Source organism: Notothenia rossii (assembly GCF_949606895.1).
Source record: "Notothenia rossii genome assembly, chromosome: 10".
NCBI lineage: Eukaryota > Metazoa > Chordata > Actinopteri > Perciformes > Nototheniidae > Notothenia > Notothenia rossii.
Genome location: NC_136908.1, coordinates 34,648,203 through 34,668,459, shown reverse-complemented (window position 1 = coordinate 34,668,459; position 20,257 = coordinate 34,648,203). Strand labels below are relative to the sequence as shown.

Sequence of the window (20,257 nt, the reverse complement as noted above, 5' to 3'; positions counted from 1 at the left end):
TGTTTCTGCTCAAAAAACGGCTGATACGCCCCAGAACGAACTGCAGTTTCCATTCCCTGTTGCACTTCTGACTCTCCGGAAGGCTTTCTTACCTGCTTTCTAAGAACCAGCTTACTCACTTGACCTATGGCACTGACATTACTTTTATCATTTTGGTGTGAAGATGTGCAGTTTCTCGTACCGTCATCGTTCAGGGACTCTATTGACATAGCTCTGTTCCTGAAGCTGAGGGACTCTGTGGACTGGGACAGGATCCTGCGCAGCCCCAGGGTGGAGTCCTCACTCAGGGTCCTGCAAGATACACACACTTACTGAGACTTTAGTGAGGAAAGCCATTATTTATGATCGGTGTTTGAACCCAGACAGCCTATGTGACAGGAAGAAGCCTCTTAATATAAGAAAGTTCAGAAAGTCAAGAAGCAGAACATTTACAGTTTATGGCAAAAGCTATTAAAGAAAACATTTGCGCATTAGAGCAAGTGCAACGGTAAAAGATCAAATGAATAATGGCTGGTTTTGGTATTATGCATGCTGACTTCCAGTTGCTCACCCTGGAACACATCAGATGCATCATTAGTGTTGTCAGTGACATTATTAAATGCATCATTTTAACCTTTATTGATTTGGATGCGTTAACAGGGTTACGGTTATTGATATTGGTTACATTCTATGTGTTTATTACCTTTCATAAGCATTTGTATGGGCTATGTAGCCGTTTTTCTTACAAAAAAGGGAAATCCTTGAAGTCAAATGTTTGCCTACACCTCTCATTAGACAATAACCCACATGTATAATAAAACGTACAGTATGAATTAGTCATGACCGAAAGAACGAGATCGCGGGTACAAGCGGCCGAGATGGGTTTTCTCCGCTGTCACAGTCCAAACTGTGTCCCTGTTTGTTCCCCTGTGTGTGTGGAGAGGGTGTGGTGTCCCTTGCAGGCAGCAGCCTGATTGCTCTCACCTGGTCGTCCGACTCGGCTGTCCCTCATCATCTAATCAGGACACAGCTTATCTACTCCAGTCTCCAGGCAACTCACCGCCAGATTGTTTTCTAAACCAGTGGTATTACATCCTCCTGGCTGCCCATTCAGTTATCCTGTCTGCGTGTAAATCCGTACTCTTTGTAACTAGTTTCTCTTGTGTTTCCAGTGCAATCCCTCAGCCATCATCCACCAGAGCTTCCAGCCAACCTGCCTGCTTCTTCCTGCATCCTACCTGCCTGCCTGGTAATCAGTCCAGCCTCTCACTGCCTACCTCCACTCCGGACCTCCATAATCACCAAACCTGCCTGAGTCTCAGAAACAATAAACCATTTAAACATCTTCAGTCATTGCCTGCGGCTGGGTCCTGTTTAAAACATAATCCTAACAGAACAATCTGGCCACCATGGACCCAGCAGGCCCGGACCCAATTCGTGAGGCTCTCTCCAACCAAGGCGTCCTCGTGGGCCGGCATGACCAGATGCTCAGAGAGGTTATGGATAACCTCGCATCACTAGCCGCCAATGTAGCACAGATGGGACATCACCTCAACCTGGTTTCAACTCATCTTGCTCCGCCTGCTCCGGAGGATCCAGCTCCGTTAGCACAGGTTCCAGCCCAGCCCGCTCTCCCTTCACGTGAGCCAAACATTCCCACTCCAGAGTGGTACGCAGGTGCCTTAGGGACATGTAACTCTTTCTTAATGCAGTGTTCTCTTGTGTTTGAGCAGCAGCCGTCTACTTATGCTAATGACAGAGCTAAGATTTGTTATATGATAGGTTTACTTACAGGTAGCGCCCTAGCCTGGGCATCAGCTGTATGGGAGAGTCAGTCCAACCTCTGTTATTCTTATCCAGAGTTTACAGAAGAAATGAAGAAAGTTTTCCACCACCCCGTCAGCGGTAGGGACGCTACTAAACGCCTCCTCTCACTGCGACAGGGCTCCCGTAGTGTAGCCGAATACTCAGTGGAGTTTAGGACCTTAGTGGCAGAGGCGGGGTGGAATGACACAGCGCTTCAAGGGGTTTTTCAAACCGGGCTAACTGATTCTGTTAAAGATGAGTTAGCAGTCAGGGACGAATCAGCTAACTTGGATGAGTTGGTCTCCCTAGCCATAAGACTGGATAACCGCCTTAGGGAGCGCCGTAGGGAAAGAGCCAGTCGATCTCCTGGGTCACTCCCCTCTCGCCCTGTCTCGTCTCCTCTCGCAAGATTCAGGTCGGAGACTTTCCCAAGTCCTAGTGCTCCATCTGAAGTCTTTTCTCCTCTCCTGTCTTCAGAGGAACCGATGCAGCTAGGCAGAGCCCGACTCACTCCCCAAGAACGTCTCCGGAGAATGAGAGAGGGACTTTGTGTCTACTGTGCTCACTCCGGTCATCTCGTGGACACATGCCCCCAGCGCCCAAAAGAGGGTGCTCGCCAGTAAAGGTGGGGATACTGGTGAGCAAGGCTGTTTCTTCTTCAACCCCCCAGACCCGCAAGCCTCTTGAAGCCACACTGCTGTTAAATCAACAGTCTCTCTCTCTGCCTGCCCTAGTGGACTCTGGGGCTGATGAGAGTTTTTTGGATGCCCAACTGGTTGCCTCAGCCGGCATCTCAACTCAACCTCTGACAGCTCCTCTCAATGCTCGAGGTCTGAATGGGAAGCTCCTGGCACGCGTTACCCGTGTCACCGAACCCCTACATCTCGTCCTGTCCGGTAATCACCATGAAATGATTCAGTTCCACGTCATGTCCTCCCCTCACACACCCCTAGTTCTGGGCCAGCCATGGTTAAGACTGCACAACCCCCACATGGACTGGTCGGAGAATCAAGTAAGGAGTTGGAGTTCCTTTTGTCACTCTTCATGCCTGCGGTCTGCAATTCCCCCAGCAGAGGTCGGTATTCCTCCAGTTCAGCAGGAGCCACTCAACTTGTCCGCTGTCCCTCCGGTTTATCATCGCCTGGGAGAGGTTTTCAGCAAGCAGCGAGCTCTTTTTCTGCCCCCTCATCGCCCTTACAACTGTACAATAGATCTTCTTCTTGGGGCATCTCTCCCATCCAGTCGCCTGTTTAACTTGTCCCGAACTGAGCGTGAGGCCATGGAGACATACATCAAAGACTCACTGGCTGCTGGCATCATAAGACCCTCTTCTTCTCCCGTCGGAGCAGGCTTCTTCTTTGTATCCAAGAAGGACCGCTCCATACGCCCCTGCATTGACTACCGGGGCCTTAACAACATCACCATCAAGAACAAGTATCCACTGCCCCTCATCAATTCAGCCTTCGAACCCCTACAGAAGGCCACCATTTTCTCGAAACTCGACCTCAGGAATGCTTACCACCTGGTCCGCATACGTCAAGGAGACGAGTGGAAGACGGCGTTCAACACCCCACTAGGCCATTTCGAGTATCTAGTGATGCCCTTTGGACTCACCAATGCCCCAGCTGTCTTCCAGGCTCTTGTGAACGATGTCCTCCGTGACTTCCTGAACCGTTCAGTATTTGTGTATCTTGATGATATCTTGATATTCTCACAGACCATGGAGGAACACACCCAACATGTGCAGCAGGTACTACAAAGGCTCCTCGAGAACAAGCTGTTTGTCAAAGTAGAGAAATGCAAATTTCACATGGATTCAGTGGATTTCCTGGGCTACATCATTGAGCAAGGTCAGCTGAGAACAGACCCAGAGAAGGTACAAGCAGTGGCACAATGGCCCAAGCCTTCCACCAGGAAGCAGCTCCAACGTTTCTTGGGCTTTGCAAATTTCTATCGCCGGTTCATCAGAGACTACAGTCGTGTTGCCGGTCCTCTCAACCAACTCACCTCCCCAGCAATCCCCTTCTCGTGGACTACTCAGGCTGAGGCTGCCTTCTCTGAGCTGAAGAGACGTTTCACCTCGGCTCCTATTCTTATGAACCCTGACTCATCTCTTCAGTTTATTGTTGAGGTTGATGCATCCAACACCGGTGTGGGGGCGGTTCTATCACAACGCTCAGTCTCCGACCAAAAGCTTCACCCTTGTGCTTTTTTTTCCCGACGACTGACAACCCCTGAGCGCAACTATGATGTTGGCAACAGGGAGCTGCTTGCTCTTAAGCTTGCGCTGGAAGAATGGAGGCACTGGCTGGAAGGCTCTGAACATCCATTCATTGTGTGGACAGACCACAGGAACCTGGTCTACATACAAACTGCCAAACGACTAAACTCCCGTCAGGCACGCTGGGCATTATTTTTTGGGAGGTTCAACTTCACCCTTACCTACCGACCTGGTTCTAGAAACCTTAAGCCTGACGCATTGTCCCGGCAGTTTGCAGTGGATCAGGATCCCATAGCTCCTGACACCATAATCCCCGCTACCAGAGTGGTGGGCGCTGTAACATGGGAGATTGAGAACTCAGTGAGGAAGGCACAGAGAGACCATCCAGATCCAGGAAAGGGTCCAGCTAACCGTTTGTTTGTACCTGACTCTGTCCGCTCACAGGTTCTCCTATGGACCCATGCTTCCCGCTTTGCCTGCCACCCGGGTGTGAGTCGGACCCTATCCCTCCTGAGACGACACTTCTGGTGGCCTTCTATGGAAGCGGACTCTCGAGCCTTTGTGCTGGCCTGCACGATTTGCGCCCGTAGCAAGTCTTCACACCAGGCTCCTATCGGTCTACTCCAGCCTCTCCCAGTTCCTAGTCGTACCTGGAGTCACATCGGCCTAGATTTTGTTACCGGCCTCCCGGTTTCACAGGGTAACTCAACCATTCTCACTATTGTTGATCGCTTTTCCAAAGCAGTTCATTTTGTGCCTCTTCCTAAACTCCCCACAGCCTCTGGAACTGCTGACCTCCTGGTCAATCATGTTGTCCGGCTCCATGGCATTCCAACAGACATTGTTTCCGACAGAGGGCCACAGTTCATATCTCAGGTATGGAAAGCATTCTGTCGAGCACTTGGAGCATCTGTCAGTCTCTCCTCAGGCTATCATCCTCAGACTAACGGGCAGGCCGAAAGAGCCAATCAGGACCTTGGAGCTGCACTTCGCTGTGTCACCTCCCGGAATCCCACCTCCTGGAGCTTACATCTGCCCTGGATTGAATACGCTCATAACTCACTGTCTAGTGCTGCTACCGGTATGTCCCCATTTGAATGTTCTCTTGGATATCAACCCCCTTTGTTCCCAGCCCAAGAGGATGAGATCGCAGTTCCCTCTGTCCAAGCCCATCTCCGTCGTTGTCGTAGGATTTGGAAGGATGCCCGCTCTGCCCTTCTCCGCTCCGATGAACGCAATCGGCATATTGCAAACCGCTACCGGACCGCAGCTCCCCAGTTCCAACCAGGTCAGAAAGTTTGGCTTTCTTCAAAGAATATTTCTTTACAAGCTGAGTCTAAGAAGTTGAAACCACGCTTCATTGGCCCCTATGTGATCGAGCGCATAATCAATCCATCTGCTGTTAGACTCAAGCTGCCTCCCTCCATGAGAATTCACCCAACCTTTCATGTGTCCCAGTTGAAACCAGTGTTGTCCAGCCCTTTGTGCCCTCCAGCCATCTCCCCTCCACCCACCCTTGTTATTGATGACCACCCGGCCTACACGGTCCGACGGCTGTTGGACATTCGCCGCCGGGGCCGTGGGTACCAGTATCTGGTTGATTGGGAGGGTTATGGTGCTGAGGAGAGGAGCTGGGTGTCCCGCAAGCTCATTCTATGTCCCTCTCTCATTCGGGACTTTCGCAGGGACCACCCAGATAAGCCTGGTGGTTCGCCTGGAGGCTCCCGTTGAGGGGGGGGTACTGTCACAGTCCAAACTGTGTCCCTGTTTGTTCCCCTGTGTGTGTGTGGAGAGGGTGTGGTGTCCCTTGCAGGCAGCAGCCTGATTGCTCTCACCTGGCCGTCCGACTCGGCTGTCCCTCATCATCTAATCAGGACACAGCTTATCTACTCCAGTCTCCCAGCAACTCACCGCCAGATTGTTTTCTACACCAGTGGTATTACATCCTCCTGGCTGCCCATTCAGTTATCCTGTCTGCGTGTAAATCCGTACTCTTTGTAACTAGTTTCTCTTGTGTTTCCAGTGCAATCCCTCGGCCATCATCCACCAGAGCTTCCAGCCAACCTGCCTGCTTCTTCCTGCATCCTACCTGCCTGCCTGGTAATCAGTCCAGCCTCTCACTGCCTACCTCCACTCCGGACCTCCATAATCACCAAACCTGCCTGAGTCTCAGAAACAATAAACCATTTAAACATCTTCAGTCATTGCCTGCGCCTGGGTCCTGTTTAAAACATAATCCTAACATCCGCAGGGTGGTTGGTGTCTCCCTTAGGGATAAGGTGAGAAGTTCGGTCATCCGGGAGGGACTCGGAGTTGAACCGCTCCTCCTTCGCGTCGAAAGGAGCCAGTTGAGGTGGTTCGGGCACCTAGTTAGGATGCCACCTGGGCGCCTCCCTAGGGAGGTGTTCCAGGCACGTCCAGCTGGGAAGAGACCAAGGGGTAGACCTAGAACCAGATGGAGGGATTATATCTCTTCGCTGGCCTGGGAGCGCCTTGGGATCCCCCAGTCAGAGCTGGTTGATGTGGCCATGGAAAAGAAAGTTTGGGGCTCTCTGCTGGAACTGCTACCTCCGCGACCCGACCACGGATAAGCGGGAGAAGATGGATGGATGGATGGATGAATTAGATGAATAATAACCACACATTTGAGGAAAGACAGCTTTTAGCATTTTAAAAGTCTTTCACCTGTCTAGTAAAACATTCAATTGTTTTAAAAAAAAGTGCTACAGTCCAGGTGGCTGACATAGTAAATGAAATGCCGACTACCTCTTCTTTAGTGACCCCATGGTTCATTTGCCCATCACCTTGAAACCGAATCATGTGAACAGGGACATGAATGCTTGGAGGTGTGTGGCACAGTGAACTAGTGTGTTGGTGTTCGGATCAGGGGAGCACAAGCTCAAACCCCACTAAAGTCAGCATGCCGTTGTGTCCCTGAGACACTTCACCCCGAAGTGCTCCTGTGGGGATTGCCCACAGTATTGAGTATGTAAGTCGCTTTGGATAAAAGCGTCTAACAAGTGACATGTGATGTAATGTAATGAATATCCAGATATCTTCATGCAAACATTATAACATAATCAGGTCCAAACTCGGGAGAGGCTCATAGCCGGGATACTTTGCACGTATGAGGGCAGGTGTGATATACTAACTATGATCTACTAAACCAAAGATCTACCTAGCAGATTTTTCAGGGTCACCACCCACAATCATCTACAGAGGGTAGAGCAGGGGTGTCAAACTCAAGGCCCGGGGGCCAAATCCGGCCCGTGACTTCATTTTCTGTGGCCCCACAAGAGCTTGCAAAGAATATTATATGTTTATTATATGGTTACATGATGATTTACAGAAGAACGTTGCACAATGCATCTCAAATTAGACTTTTTTTTCTCAGAATTTGACTCTTTTTTTTTTAACTGTTACTTTTTTTTCAAAATGTTACTTCTTTTTTTTAAATGTCACTTCCTTTTTTTGATTTCGACTTTTTTTCCAGAATTTGTATTTATTTATCTTATTTTCCTCCGCTTCTCCATCCCGCGGGCCCACCACCTACGGGAAACAGCGATGGGGTCGGGTGCGCTGCCAGAAGGGTGGCAGTGAAGGCAGAGGGTCTCGACGGACCAGACCCGGGCGGCAGAAGCTGGCTTTGGGGACGTGGAACGTCACCTCTCTGGGGGGGAAGGAGTCGGAGCTTGTGCGGGAGGTGGAGCGTTACCAGTTGGATCTGGTTGGGCTCACCTCTACGCACAGCGTCGGCTCTGGAACCTTACTTCTGGATCGGGGTTGGACTCTATTCTTCTCCGGAGTTTCTCAAGGTGTGAGGCGCCGGGCGGGTGTGGGGATACTCACAAGTCCCCGGTTGGGTGCTTCGTTGTTGGAGTCTACCCCAGTGGACGAGAGGGTCGCCTCCCTACGCCTGCGGGTTATGGGGGGAAAACTCTGATTGTTGTGTGTGCTTATGCAGCCAACCGCAGTTCAGAGTATACGGCCTTCTTGGTGTGGGGCTCCTGAAGGGGACTCTTTAATCTTGCTGGGAGACTTCATCGCACATGTGGGCAATGATGGAGACACTTGGAGGGGAGTGATTGGGAGGAACGGCCCCCCTGATCTGAACCGGAGTGGTGGTTTGTTACTGGACTTCTGTGCTAGTCATGGATTGGCCATAACAAACACCATGTTCGAACATAAGGATGCTCATAAGTGTACGTGGTACCAGAGCACCCTAGGCAGAAGGTCCATGGTCGATTTCGTTATTGTATCATCGGACCTGAGGCCGTATGTTTTGGACACTCGGGTAAAGAGAGGGGCGGAGTTGTCAACTGATCACCATCTGGTGGTGAGTTGGGTCGAGTGGCGGGGGAAGCCTCTGGATAGACCTGGTAAGCCCAAACATGTAGTTCGGGTGAACTGGGAACGTCTGGAGGAGGCCCAAGTTCAGGAGGCCTTCAACTCACACCTCCGGCGGAGCTTTTCGGGCATTCCTGTGGAGGTTGGGGACATTGAACCAGAGTGGTCGGTGTTCAAAGCCTCTATTGCTGAAGCCGCGGCGGGGAGCTGTGGTCTCAAGGTCCTAGGTGTCTCAAGGGGCGGTAACCCTCGAATCTCCTGGTGGACACCGGTGGTCAGGGAAGCCGTCCGACTGAAGAAGGAGGCCTTCAGGGATTTGTTATCCCGGGGGACTCCCGAGGCAGTTGCAAGATACCGACAGGCCCGAAGGGCAGCAGCCTCAGCCGTGGCCGAGGCAAAGCAGCGGGTGTGGGAGAAGTTCGGAGAAGACATGGAAAAGGACTTTCGGGCGGCACCAAAGTTGTTCTGGAAAACTGTCCGACACCTCAGGAGGGGGAAGCAGGGAACCATCCAAGCTGTGTACAGTAAGGATGGGACGTTGTTGACCTCAACTGATGGAGTGTTAGGGCGTTGGAAGGAGCACTTTGAGGAACTCCTGAACCCGACAACTCCGCCCTCTATGTTAGAGGCAGAGCTGGAGTATGACGGGGGATCGACAACAATCTCCCGGGGGGAGGTCACTGAGGTCGTCAAACAACTTCACAGTGGCAAAGCCCCGGGGGTGGATGAGATCCGCCCAGAAATGCTCAAGGCTCTGGGTGTTGAGGGACTGTCATGGTTGACACGTCTCATCAACGTTGCGTGGAAGTCGGAAACAGTACCGAAGGAGTGGCAGACCGGGGTGGTGGTTCCCCTTTTTAAAAAGGGGGATCAGAGGGTGTTTGCCAATTACAGAGGCATCACACTACTCAGCCTCCCCGGGAAAGTTTACTCTAAGGTACTCGAAAGGAGGGTCAGGCCGATTGTCGAACCTCAGATTGAGGAGGAACAATGCGGATTCCGTCCTGGTCGTGGAACGACGGATCAGCTTTTTACTCTCGCAAGGATCCTGGAGGGGGCCTGGGAGTACGCGTATGACCGGGTTCCCAGGGAGTCACTGTGGGAGGTGCTGCGGGAGTACGGGGTGAGGGGGTCTCTACTCAGGGCCATCCAATCTCTGTACTCCCAAAGCGAGAGCTGTGTCCGGGTCCTCGGCAGTGAGTCGGACCCATTTCAGGTGAGGGTTGGCCTCCGCCAAGGCTGCGCTTTATCACCAATCCTGTTTGTAATATACATGGATCGGATTTCGAGGCGTAGTCGTGGGGGAGGGGGTCAGCAGTTCGGTGGACTAAGGATTGCACCACTGCTTTTTGAAGATGATGTGGTTCTGATGGCTTCATCGGTCTGCGACCTTCAGCACTCACTGGATCGGTTCGCAACCGAGTGTGAAGCGGTTGGGATGAGGATCAGCACCTCCAAATCTGAGGCCATGGTTCTCAGCAGGAAACCGATGGACTTTCCACTCCAAGTAGGGAATGAGTCCTTACCCCAAGTGAAGGAGTTCAAGTATCTCGGGGTCTTGTTCTCGAGTGAGGGAACAGTGGAGCGTGAGATGGGTCGGAGAATCGGAGCAGCGGGAGCGGTACTGCAGTCGCTTTACCGCACCGTTGTGACGAAAAGGGAGCTGAGCCAGAAGGCAAAGCTCTCTGTCTACCGCGCCATTTTCGTTCCTACCCTCACCTATGGTCATGAAGGATGGGTCATGACCGAAAGAACGAGATCGCGGGTACAAGCGGCCCAGATGGGTTTTCTCCGCAGGGTGGCTGGTGTCTCCCTTAGGGATAAGGTGAGAAGTTCGGTCATCCGGGAGGGACTCGGAGTTGAAACGCTCCTCCTTCATGTCGAAAGGAGCCAGTTGAGGTGGTTCGGGCACCTAGTTAGGATGCCACCTGGGCGCCTCCCTAGGGAGGTGTTCCAGGCACTTCCAGCTGGGAAGAGACCAAGGGGTAGACCTAGAACCAGGTGGAGGGATTATATCTCTTCACTGGCCTGGGGGCACCTTGGGATCCCCCAGTCAGAGCTGGTTGATGTGGCCAGGGAAAAGAAAGTTTGGGGCTCACTGCTGGAACTGCTACCTCCGCGACCCGACCACGGATAAGCGGGAGAAAATGGATGGATGGATGGTATTTTCTTTTAAAATCATTTTGTTTCATTCTCACTGAAGAGACTTGCAATTATTTGACCCAGACTTCTGCTTTCAGACGTAGTTAATTATGAAGTTATTACCCTATCTGATAATAATCCAATGCAGAGGCAATAATGTAATATAATACATTGTTTTATATATTTATTTATATATGTATTTTTATATAGTCTTAAAGTTACAACCGGCCCTTTGAGTGCAGCCCTAATGCTGATGTGGCCTGCGATTAAATTGAGTTTGACACCCCTGGGGTAGAGGTTAGACCCAAACTCATGGGTAGATCCCTACGCCTCAATAATGCCAGAGAGATGTGCCTTAGGGTTGCATTTGATATGTTACTATAGCATTGGCCAATGAAAGGGAGGCTCACCCTGCGATATTGTTGGTGGACACACTCTTGGACAGGGACAGGCCGGAGCGACCCCGGCGGGACCCCAGCAGGGTCTGTCTGAAGCTCTCTGAGGGGTAGATGGCTGAGGTGGGACGCTCGCGCATTCCTGGAGCTACGGAGGAAATGTTGCAGGTAGAGGAGGGAGAGCACCATGAGGGAGAGTGACGAGGGAAAGACATAGAGGAGGAGGAGGAGGAAGAGGAGCATAGTGACAGCCAGAACCGTGTTTAGGAGGAAAAAGAGCAAACAGGAGTAGGAGGGATTGAGTGGGTGGAGGAGAGGAGGAGGGATAACATCAAGGATGCTTAGTACAGTTTCCCTGATGTTGAATTTCTAATGATAAAGATGACGGATGTTTTTTCTGCCCAGATCATTTACCATTTTTGGTTGTTGCTGTTACATTCCTCCTGAAGAATATTTTAAAACTTGAACGTCATTAATCTAATCATGAATGTGTTGCAGAATGCCAATAAATGATTGTTGGATATGTTGAGAGCCGTTTAATAGGGAGAAAATGAACAACGTTTTGAGGAAGAAGAGAATAAAATGCAGGAAAGGAGGAACAGATAAAAATAGAACTACATGAGGTGGTGGAAGGAGACTGAATACATCTGAGTGTGTGAAGAGCTCTCACTTTTTGTGCGCAGCGTGACAGTCTGCAAGGCTGAGCTGTTCCGCATTAGGGCCGTCTTCTGTTGCTGTTTTAGACAAAGGAATTGATCAGTATGAACATGTAAAATAGCATACTCAATTTTCAAAATGGCTACAGTTTAAGATATGCAATGATTCAATTGTTCACTGAAGTAAATATCCATATATTCAATTGTAACCTCAGTAGTATCTTGTTAAAACATCTCATCTATGGTTGATTTTTTTTAAGGGGAAAAAAGTCAGTACATCTCTTTCACATTAAAACCTGAATGATGGACACAAAAGGAACCGGGAAATATAGTTTATGAATCAAGTTTGCTCCTTGTCCACATCGCTTTTTAAGATGTATTCTCTGTTTCTGTCTAATATTGGTATAACTGCTTTATAGTCTTTCCTTTACATTCTGTAAAATGTTTTTGTGTTGTATATTTACTCTTGGTCCCAAGAGTAACAGTGGACATGTGTCACAATCTAGAACAAGCATTTTTTATTGATGAAAAAATATGTGATCATGGTCTTCAAATGACTCGCTAAATATGAGCGTAAATAATAAACCTTTAAAACGTATATATAAGATCTGTCAATTATGAGAGCTGAAGATCATTGGTGGAGCCTTTGTCTTACCCTCTGTTTCATTTTGGCGCAGTTTGGCAAAGCGTCTCGACAGCGATTGTGGATAGTGACGTTGCATGCTAAGGAAGAACAGAGGTAACATAAAGAACAAAACACTATTTGTTACATCTTGTTGAAGAAGCTAGTAGAAAACCTTTTAGTTTTTAGTTACTTTTATTCCACTGAATTATTATTAAACAAAACATCTACACTTAAAGCAGTTTTTAGCCGATGATGGAAAGGAGCAGGGAGAAAAAAGTCTTATTTTACTTCCCTTACTCAAAATGTATGGTCTGTCAATCACAGCTGATTACAACTAATACTTACAGTAACTTAAAACCAAAATCACAAGTCAACATAACAATCTTCCATCGGTGAAACAGGTTACCTGTCATCTAACCTAAAGATGTTCATACAGCCCCCATAATCATTTGTTAAAGACCTCAACAGTCTAATGCCAACTGCAGAGATATACATGTGGTTTAAAGTAGTGTGTGCAAACAGATTTTGAAAGTGAAATGTTTTATGCACAACCAATGAAGTGTGAACAGCCTTGACTCAGTGAACAGAGTGTGTGTGTGTGTGTGTGTGTGTGTGTGTGTGTGTGTGTGTGTGTGTGTGTGTGTGTGTGTGTGTGTGTGTGTGTGTGTGTGTGTGTGTGTGTGTGTGTGTGTGTGTGTGTGTGTGCGTGTGTGCGTGCGTGTGTGTGTGTGTGTGTTCTCGGGGATATGTTGTATGCGCATTTCTCACGGGCAGGACTTTTTCTTGAATACTTTCCCTGTTCTTTTGCCTCTCTACCCACCTCTCAGTGTATATTTCTTGAAGTGCAGTAACTGTGACTTACTGGGGCAGCTGAGCGCCTCCTTGGCAGTGATGCTCTTGTTGCATGCTGAGCACAGCGTGTTCCCTGACACGGTCAGAGAGGTGAACAGGTGACCGTTGCTGTAGCGAGCCTCCCTCTCCCTCGCTGCTTTCTCTCGCTCCCTCATGCGTTCTCTCTCTTTATTCTGAAAGAAAGAAACAAGAAATGTGAAAAAATGACTTCCTGTATAAAGCAGAATGTATACTCAGCATCTACGCGCTGACCTCTTTTAGCCTCGAAGGCATTGCATGTGTTCAAAGGGGCCCTATTCTGCTTTTTGGGGTGTACCCTCTCCTATACTGTGTTTTAATGTGTATGTTTTAGTACATGTAAATGGTATGCAAAGGCTGAAATCTCTGTGTTCCCTCCAGAGGGAGTTTTCTACCCCCCTGCCTAAAACGCCTCCATTGGCGACACATTGTACATGATATTATAAGGGTGGCACCTCTCTTAGCGGTTGACCAATCACAACAGGGCCGGCCAGCTAACCAATCAGCTTTTTGAACATTAAAGCATGGAGCCATGTCCCAGTAGAGACACTAAATGCTAATATGAACCCGAACATCAGCTGAATAGGGCCCCTTTAATGACTCATACGACTGAGTTAGGAGCAGGCCGTTATGGACACAGCAGACACCTTTGAATCATCCTCACTCTCACTGAAGGCAAGTTGTAATTCTGCTCTTTGTAATCGTTGGCTGACCGTATTGGTTTCATTTAGTTTCATTAGGCACGGAAGAGACAGAACTCCTCTACAGCAAGGTCATACTGTAGTATGCCATGTTGGCATGATTTGAAGAAGTTGTTTCTCTTTGGCAGTGCATGCATACTGGTCCACGTATGCAATCTAATACAGACAAGTTATATTTACTTTTTCCTTTGCTTTAATACTTTGTCTCGGTTCATTCATCTGCTTACTGTGGTGAGAGTCAAGCAAGTCAAGTCAAATCATTGCTCAGGTCAAGCAAGTCAAGTCAAGTCATACAAAATTCTGATGAATAAGCCCAGTTTCCGCATTTAAATCAGTTAAAAGACAATGGTTATGAAAATGGATTCAACCCACACTATGATCTTCATTACATAGCCTACACAGTTAATAATTTGAAATCTAATTTAGACCGATGACAATCATTCATATTAACCCCAGAACTGTAGAAAATATAGCTAGGACTCAAAAAGTCTGTTCAAAAAGGCAGAATTCCAGGTAAGAAAATCATATATGTCATTTGCCATTACACATATTTAATTAAAACGTATGTTAATACTACCGCCAACAGCGTCAGCACCTACATAGATATCATTTTCAAACCATTTAATTTTTTCCTCTTCATAATTTCCTTATAAACTAAGCAGGACGATTTAAAACTCAGTTAATTGGGTTAATTTAGAAATGGCTTCAGTTTATCATCATAACAGATCAAAAAGTTCAGATTCATTTTACAATAAATCAAGGAATTATGCACTTCTACAAACAAAAACAACATAAATAAAACATTTAAACAAAGTATTAAAGTAGATGAACTACATTATTCAAAAGTTTCCAGTAACTTCTGATAATAACACAGGGAAAATAAACGAGGCATCTCTTTTTCCCTCTCTCTCTCTCTCTCTCTGATTGTGAGTGGACCGGTGAGTATAGCGGAGAGCGATCGTTTAAAGTTTACAACTTTTCAAACCATTGTTAACAATTCACTTTTCTCTGGGTGATAGTTTATGTCTTTGTGCATAATTTCACCGACTTTGTTGTTTTTTGGTGGTGTTGTTTGGTTGCACTGTTGAATTGTTTGTCTAATTGTTTGTCTAGCGGCTGCAGCTGCAGTCACGCCGCCCGGCATGGCGTTCCGTGGACGCTGCGCTGGTTTAGAGAAGCTGACTCGTCAACACGCCATCAAGCTCTCTCCACCTGTCGGTGTGTCGGTGGAGGAGTGTGGTCTGGCTGTGGGATATGTGGAGTTAAAGCTGCCTCCCGCATGAACAGTGCAGTGGTTATTATTTTAGACTGCACGGAGAAAGCTAACCAGCTGGTGGAGAGCGGGCTATTGATTAAAGGGACGCTGTTACCCGTGCTACCCCTTGTCACTCCAGCTAAAAAAGTAATCATCTCTCTAATGTACCCCCGTTTCTGAAAAACGAGTTGTTGGAAAGAGAGCTGGCTCCACACGGACATCTTGCGTCTCACATTAAGTTGATCCCCCTGGGCTGTAAATCCCCGCACCTCAAGCACGTTGTGTCTTTTAGGAGACAGGTGCTTATGGTCCTGAAGAAGGATGAAGGGGAACTTAACCTGGCTCTCAAGTTTTAAAATTGATGATTTTGTCCATGCTACGTCTGACATTTTGAGATGTTATGGTTGTGGAGCGGCAGGACACCTGATCCGCGCGTGCCCGGAGAGGGCGGGTGACGCGCCCGTGGTGTCCGCGCTCGCAGCCGGCCCGACGGTGCCCTCGGCGGAGCCGTTACCGGTTGCCTTGTCCACGGCCGGGCCGCCGGTGCTGGGGTCCGCGCCGCCGGTGCTGGGTTCCGCGCCCGCGGCGGAGCTGGGGTCCGCGCCCGCGTCGGAGCCGCTGCAGGTCCTTTTGTCCACGGCCTGGCCCGTGCCCGCAGCGGAAACGCCGGTGGTGGAACCGCAGGTCAGTCGGTCCGTGGCAGAGCCAATGGTTTCACGCGTAGAAAGCACACAGGCAGCCGGTACACACAGTATCACACACACAGACACTCAGGTCATACAGAAAGCAGATAGTGAGCACACTGCAGCCAGAGTGGCTGAGTCTGTTCTAGAGGATGTGGTAATGGATGAGGATTTGCTAAGGTTACCTGTTAAAGGAAAAACGAACAAGTGAGCAAAGGAAGTGTGGCTCAAAAAGGGAAGGTGTCAAAGAAGGAGTCGCTGTGTTCCTCCTCTCAGCCAGAGGGAGTCTCAGAGGACTCAGAGGACAGTGACAGTGAGTCATTCTTTGACATCGTTGAGGTAGCAAAGGGAGAGGAGTACTCTTTCCAGAGGATCAGATCCTTTCTGGCGGAAACTAAGGGGTGGAGGGGGGTGAAATGAGATGATTTTTTTACTGATTTGCAGATCTTTCACAATTCTGCCAGGGTTCTCATGCGGCGCAAAGAAGCCTTAGGGGAACCTTTCTTCAGCGGCCCAGAGGAGGCTCGGTTAAAGAAGATACTTCAGAGGATTAGAGAGGAAACTGCAAAGAAAGATGAATAAGTACATCTTGGTTTTATTTTTTTTTATTTTTTTTTTCTTCAGCCAGGTTTTTGATTTTGTTAGGATGCAACTATAATTTCATAATGAGTGACATAAAGATGGGCTCTTTAAACATTAACGGTGCTCGAGGGGATGCTAAGAGAGCACTTTTATTTACTTTATTAGGAAACAAGAGTTTAAATGTGACGTTTCTCCAGGAAATTCACAGTACTGCTGAGAACGAGAGTGACTGGAGGAGGGAATGGGGGGGAGGGCTTCTTCAGCCATAAGCGCAGCAATAGTGGAGGGGTTGCCATTTTCTTTGCGAGGGGCTTTACAGCCTTCTCCTGTATGGTCGATGAGGTCATCCCAGGACACTTTCTCAAAAATAAATGCTGAATTTGAAAAAGTTAAAATATGTTTTATAAATATTTATGCTCCCAGTGTGGGCGCAGAGAGGCTTTTGTTTTTTGAGAAACTGAAACACACTCTTAGCACCTGTGATAGTGAGGAGTATATGTTCCTGGGGGGTGACTTCTGTAGAAGTTGTCGATACTTCTTAATACATGCATGTGTGTATGTACAAGGAATGCACAATGCATAGGCAAGTGGTGGCTTTATTTATGACCACAGCATGAACAGTGAACATGTACGTTGCATGCCGACTAACAACTGAATGCCTATTATCTTAACACGTCACCGGGTGGCGCACCATCTACGGTGGCCTGCAAAGGACAAACTTAATCATATGAGAATGATCTACATCCCTTCTCTTTAGCTGATGTTTCTATCTGAAAGTAAATAACATTTAAGGCAGAGGATATTGAACATTCCTTTAGCATTTGGTGACACAAACAATAAACCATTACTAAATACCTTACCAGGTAACAGGAAAAGGAAATGACTAAACATATCACTTTAACAAGATTGTCCAACAGTGTTACTGCACATATTTAGGGTTTGGTTTGCATGTGCGACCTGATCGTGTTATGTATGGTGTGTCACTGTTGTTGCAAGGGAAATGTGATGTGTGTCTTGGTAGTGAAGGGGAACTGTTCTGTGTCAGCCTGCTGTTTCTCTCAGGTGTTTGTGGTGTGTGGGGTACACAGTCCATCATAGAGGGGTCAGTGTTTTGAGGGTCGAAATCTTGAGGCTGCTGTTGCTGGAGCAACGGCTCGAGAACAGGAATGATGTGACGACGATTCCGTCTGTATGAAGTCCCGTTGGCTTGGATTATGTAAGAGCGTGGTTTCTCGCTCACGTCCTTGACAACGCCAAGCCGATCGTATCCTTTTGGGGTCTGCATCCTGATCACTTGTCCCTCTGCCAGGGGTTTAGAGGAGAACTTGAGATGTCATAGTGGCGCTTTAAGATGAGCCGCTTGTTGAGGAGTTGTGTTCTGATTAGTTGTGCATCTTTTGGGTTTGGCTGTAACAGTTTGGTGCTCACAGGGATGGCTGCACGTGTTTGTCGCGACATCAGGCGTTCAGCAGGAGAGCCTAACGTCAGATCACGGGGAATGTTTATGAGATTTACCAGGTTGAGGAAGACATCTGTGCCATCTCTGTGTGAACGTTCCATCAGCTGCTTTGCACTGCGAACTGCTCTCTCTGCTAGTCCGTTTGACTGTGGGTATTCAGGACTGCTGGTGATGTGAACAAAGTCCCACTGTTTTGCAAAGTCCTTGAAATGCTGACTGGCGTACTGTCCAGCATTATCAGAGATGAGTGTGTGTGGTGTGCCGAAAACAGAGAAATGTCTCTTCAATTTAGTTATCACAGTTGATGAGGTCACATCCCGGAGAAGGTCGATTTCAAACCAGCCAGAGTATGAGTCAACCAGCACCTGATACCGTTTTCCATGCCACTCAAAGATGTCTGTTGCCACTGTGGACCATGGGAGATCTGGCACAGGATGAAGCTGGAGGGGCTCCTTTTGCTGATGGGATCTGGTGCTGTTGCACACTGCACATGAAAGCAACTCCTCAGTGATGTCTCTAGACATTTCTGGCCAAAAGATGATGCTTCTTGCTCTGCGTTTGGTTGCTTCAATGCAGGGGTGCCCCCTGTGCACTATTTTGATGTACTCTCTGTGCAGGGATTGAGGAATGACAGTTTTGTGGCCTTTCATGACAATTCCCTCTTCTACTGTCATTTCATCTCTGTAGGGAAAGAAGAGACGGACAGCAGGTTGGAGCTGATTCTGTCGGATGGGCCATCCTCTATTAATGACTGCACTGAGGGCTTGCAGATCTTCGTCCTCTGCTGTGTGCTTTCTGAGTTCTTCCAAGCGGGCTGTGGAGATGTAGCTCACAGACATAACTTCATAAGCATCATTTTCAGCAGGGCTTTGAGATGTTTGTGTGGTTGGGGCACGTGAAAGTGTGTCTGCTACATACATATACTTGCCCTTTTTGTACACCAAACTGATGTCGTAGCTCTGCAGCCGGAGCAACATTCTCTGCAGACGGGCAGGGGCTGTGTGGATGGGCTTCTTTAAGATAGTCACTAAAGGTTGGTGGTCAGTCTCCACCACTACAGGCTTTCCATACACATAGTCTTTGAATTTTGTACAGGCAAACACGACAGCTAGCAGTTCTTTTTCAATTTGTGCATACCTTGTCTCTGTGTCAGTGAGGGTGCGTGATGCAAACGCTACTGGCCTGCCATCTTGCATGCACGCTGCTCCAAGTCCGTAGCATGACGCATCACAGGTGAGCGTGACTGGTCTTCTGACATCATAGTATGACAGGACAGGTGGACTTGATAAGCAGGATCTAAGAAGGTCAAATGCATCCTGATGCTGCTGGAACCAACACCATGCAGTGTCCTTGTGGATGAGTTTTCTCAGTGGTGCTGCGATGTCGCTGAAGTTCGGGATGAACTTGCCGAGGTAGTTAACCATACCGAGGAAACGCTGTAGTGAGACAACGTCTGTGGGGACTGGCATGTTAGTGATTGCATCTGTCTTAGAAGGGTCTGCCTTTAGGCCTTCACTTGTGAAAATGTGACCTACATATCCTACATGATCCAGGCGAAACTTGCACTTGGCTGGATTCAGCTTTAGGTTGACTTCTCTCACTCGTTCCAGCACCTTCTTGAGGTTGGCATCATGCTCAGCAACTCCGCGGCCACCAATGATGATGTCGTCAACGATGACAGAACATGGGTAACCTGCAAATAGCTGTTCCATCGAGCGTTGAAATACCTCACTAGCAGAGCTAATGCCGAAGGGCATCCTTAGGAATCTGTACCGCCCAAATGGAGTACTGAAGGTTGTCAACATGGAGGATTTCTTGTCGAGACGTATCTGCCAGAAGGAGCTTTTAGCATCTAGCACAGAAAACACTTTTGCTCCTGACATCTGTGCTGCAACTTCTTCTACTGTTCTCATAGGGTGATGTGGTCTTTTCAGCGCTGTGTTGAGGTCTTGTGGATTGATACACAGTCTTATTTCCTGCTTGTCTTTTTTGTGTGCTGCCACCATAGATGAGACCCAGTCTGTGGGCTCAGTAACTGGTATAATGACACCTATGTTTTGCATGCGGTTAAGTTCAGCTTTAACTCTGTCTTGCATTGCAATAGGAATGCGGTGGGCAGGTCTAACCACAGGTTGTACACTAGGATCAACTGTCATGGAGTAAGTGATTGGTAGTTCTCCAAGTTCATCATCAAACAGGTCTTTGTACTGCATGAGTGTCTGTGTGGTGAAATCCGTGTTGCTTTCCGTAGTGATCTGGTGGACATCTTTGCTCAATGTGACAATTCCCATGTCCACGCATGCCCGAAATCCCAGTAGTGGCTGCACATCTTTGTTCACTATGAAGAAAGGCAACGAATGGTGCTGCTCCTTTAAGCAGCAAGGCAGTGTGGCCAGGCCTTTGGTCTCAATCCTGCTTCCTCCATAAGCAACAAGGTTTATAGCAGTCTCTTGCTTCACAAGTTGCTCGCCATTGGTCACTTGTGTGAACGTTTCTTGAGACAACACATTGCATTTAGCTCCTGTGTCAACTTTCA

General features: G+C 48.3%; 1 protein-coding gene across 2 annotated transcripts in view; it reads right to left on the bottom strand.

The window, feature by feature from the left end:
- The window catches only part of arhgef2a (Rho guanine nucleotide exchange factor (GEF) 2a), a 113,902-nt gene that overhangs the window by 83,443 nt on the left and 10,202 nt on the right, over positions 1 to 20,257 (bottom strand). The window contains exons 2-6 of one of the 2 annotated variants that reach the window (XM_079653318.1): positions 13,034 to 13,196; positions 12,202 to 12,269; positions 11,561 to 11,624; positions 10,906 to 11,038; positions 182 to 291 (exon numbers count right to left, since the gene is read on the bottom strand). In XM_079653318.1, coding sequence (XP_079509444.1) covers positions 182 to 291; positions 10,906 to 11,038; positions 11,561 to 11,624; positions 12,202 to 12,269; positions 13,034 to 13,196 — 538 coding nt within the window. The remainder of the gene's footprint in view (positions 1 to 181; positions 292 to 10,905; positions 11,039 to 11,560; positions 11,625 to 12,201; positions 12,270 to 13,033; positions 13,197 to 20,257) is intronic. The other variant, XM_079653319.1, reaches the window with a different exon arrangement.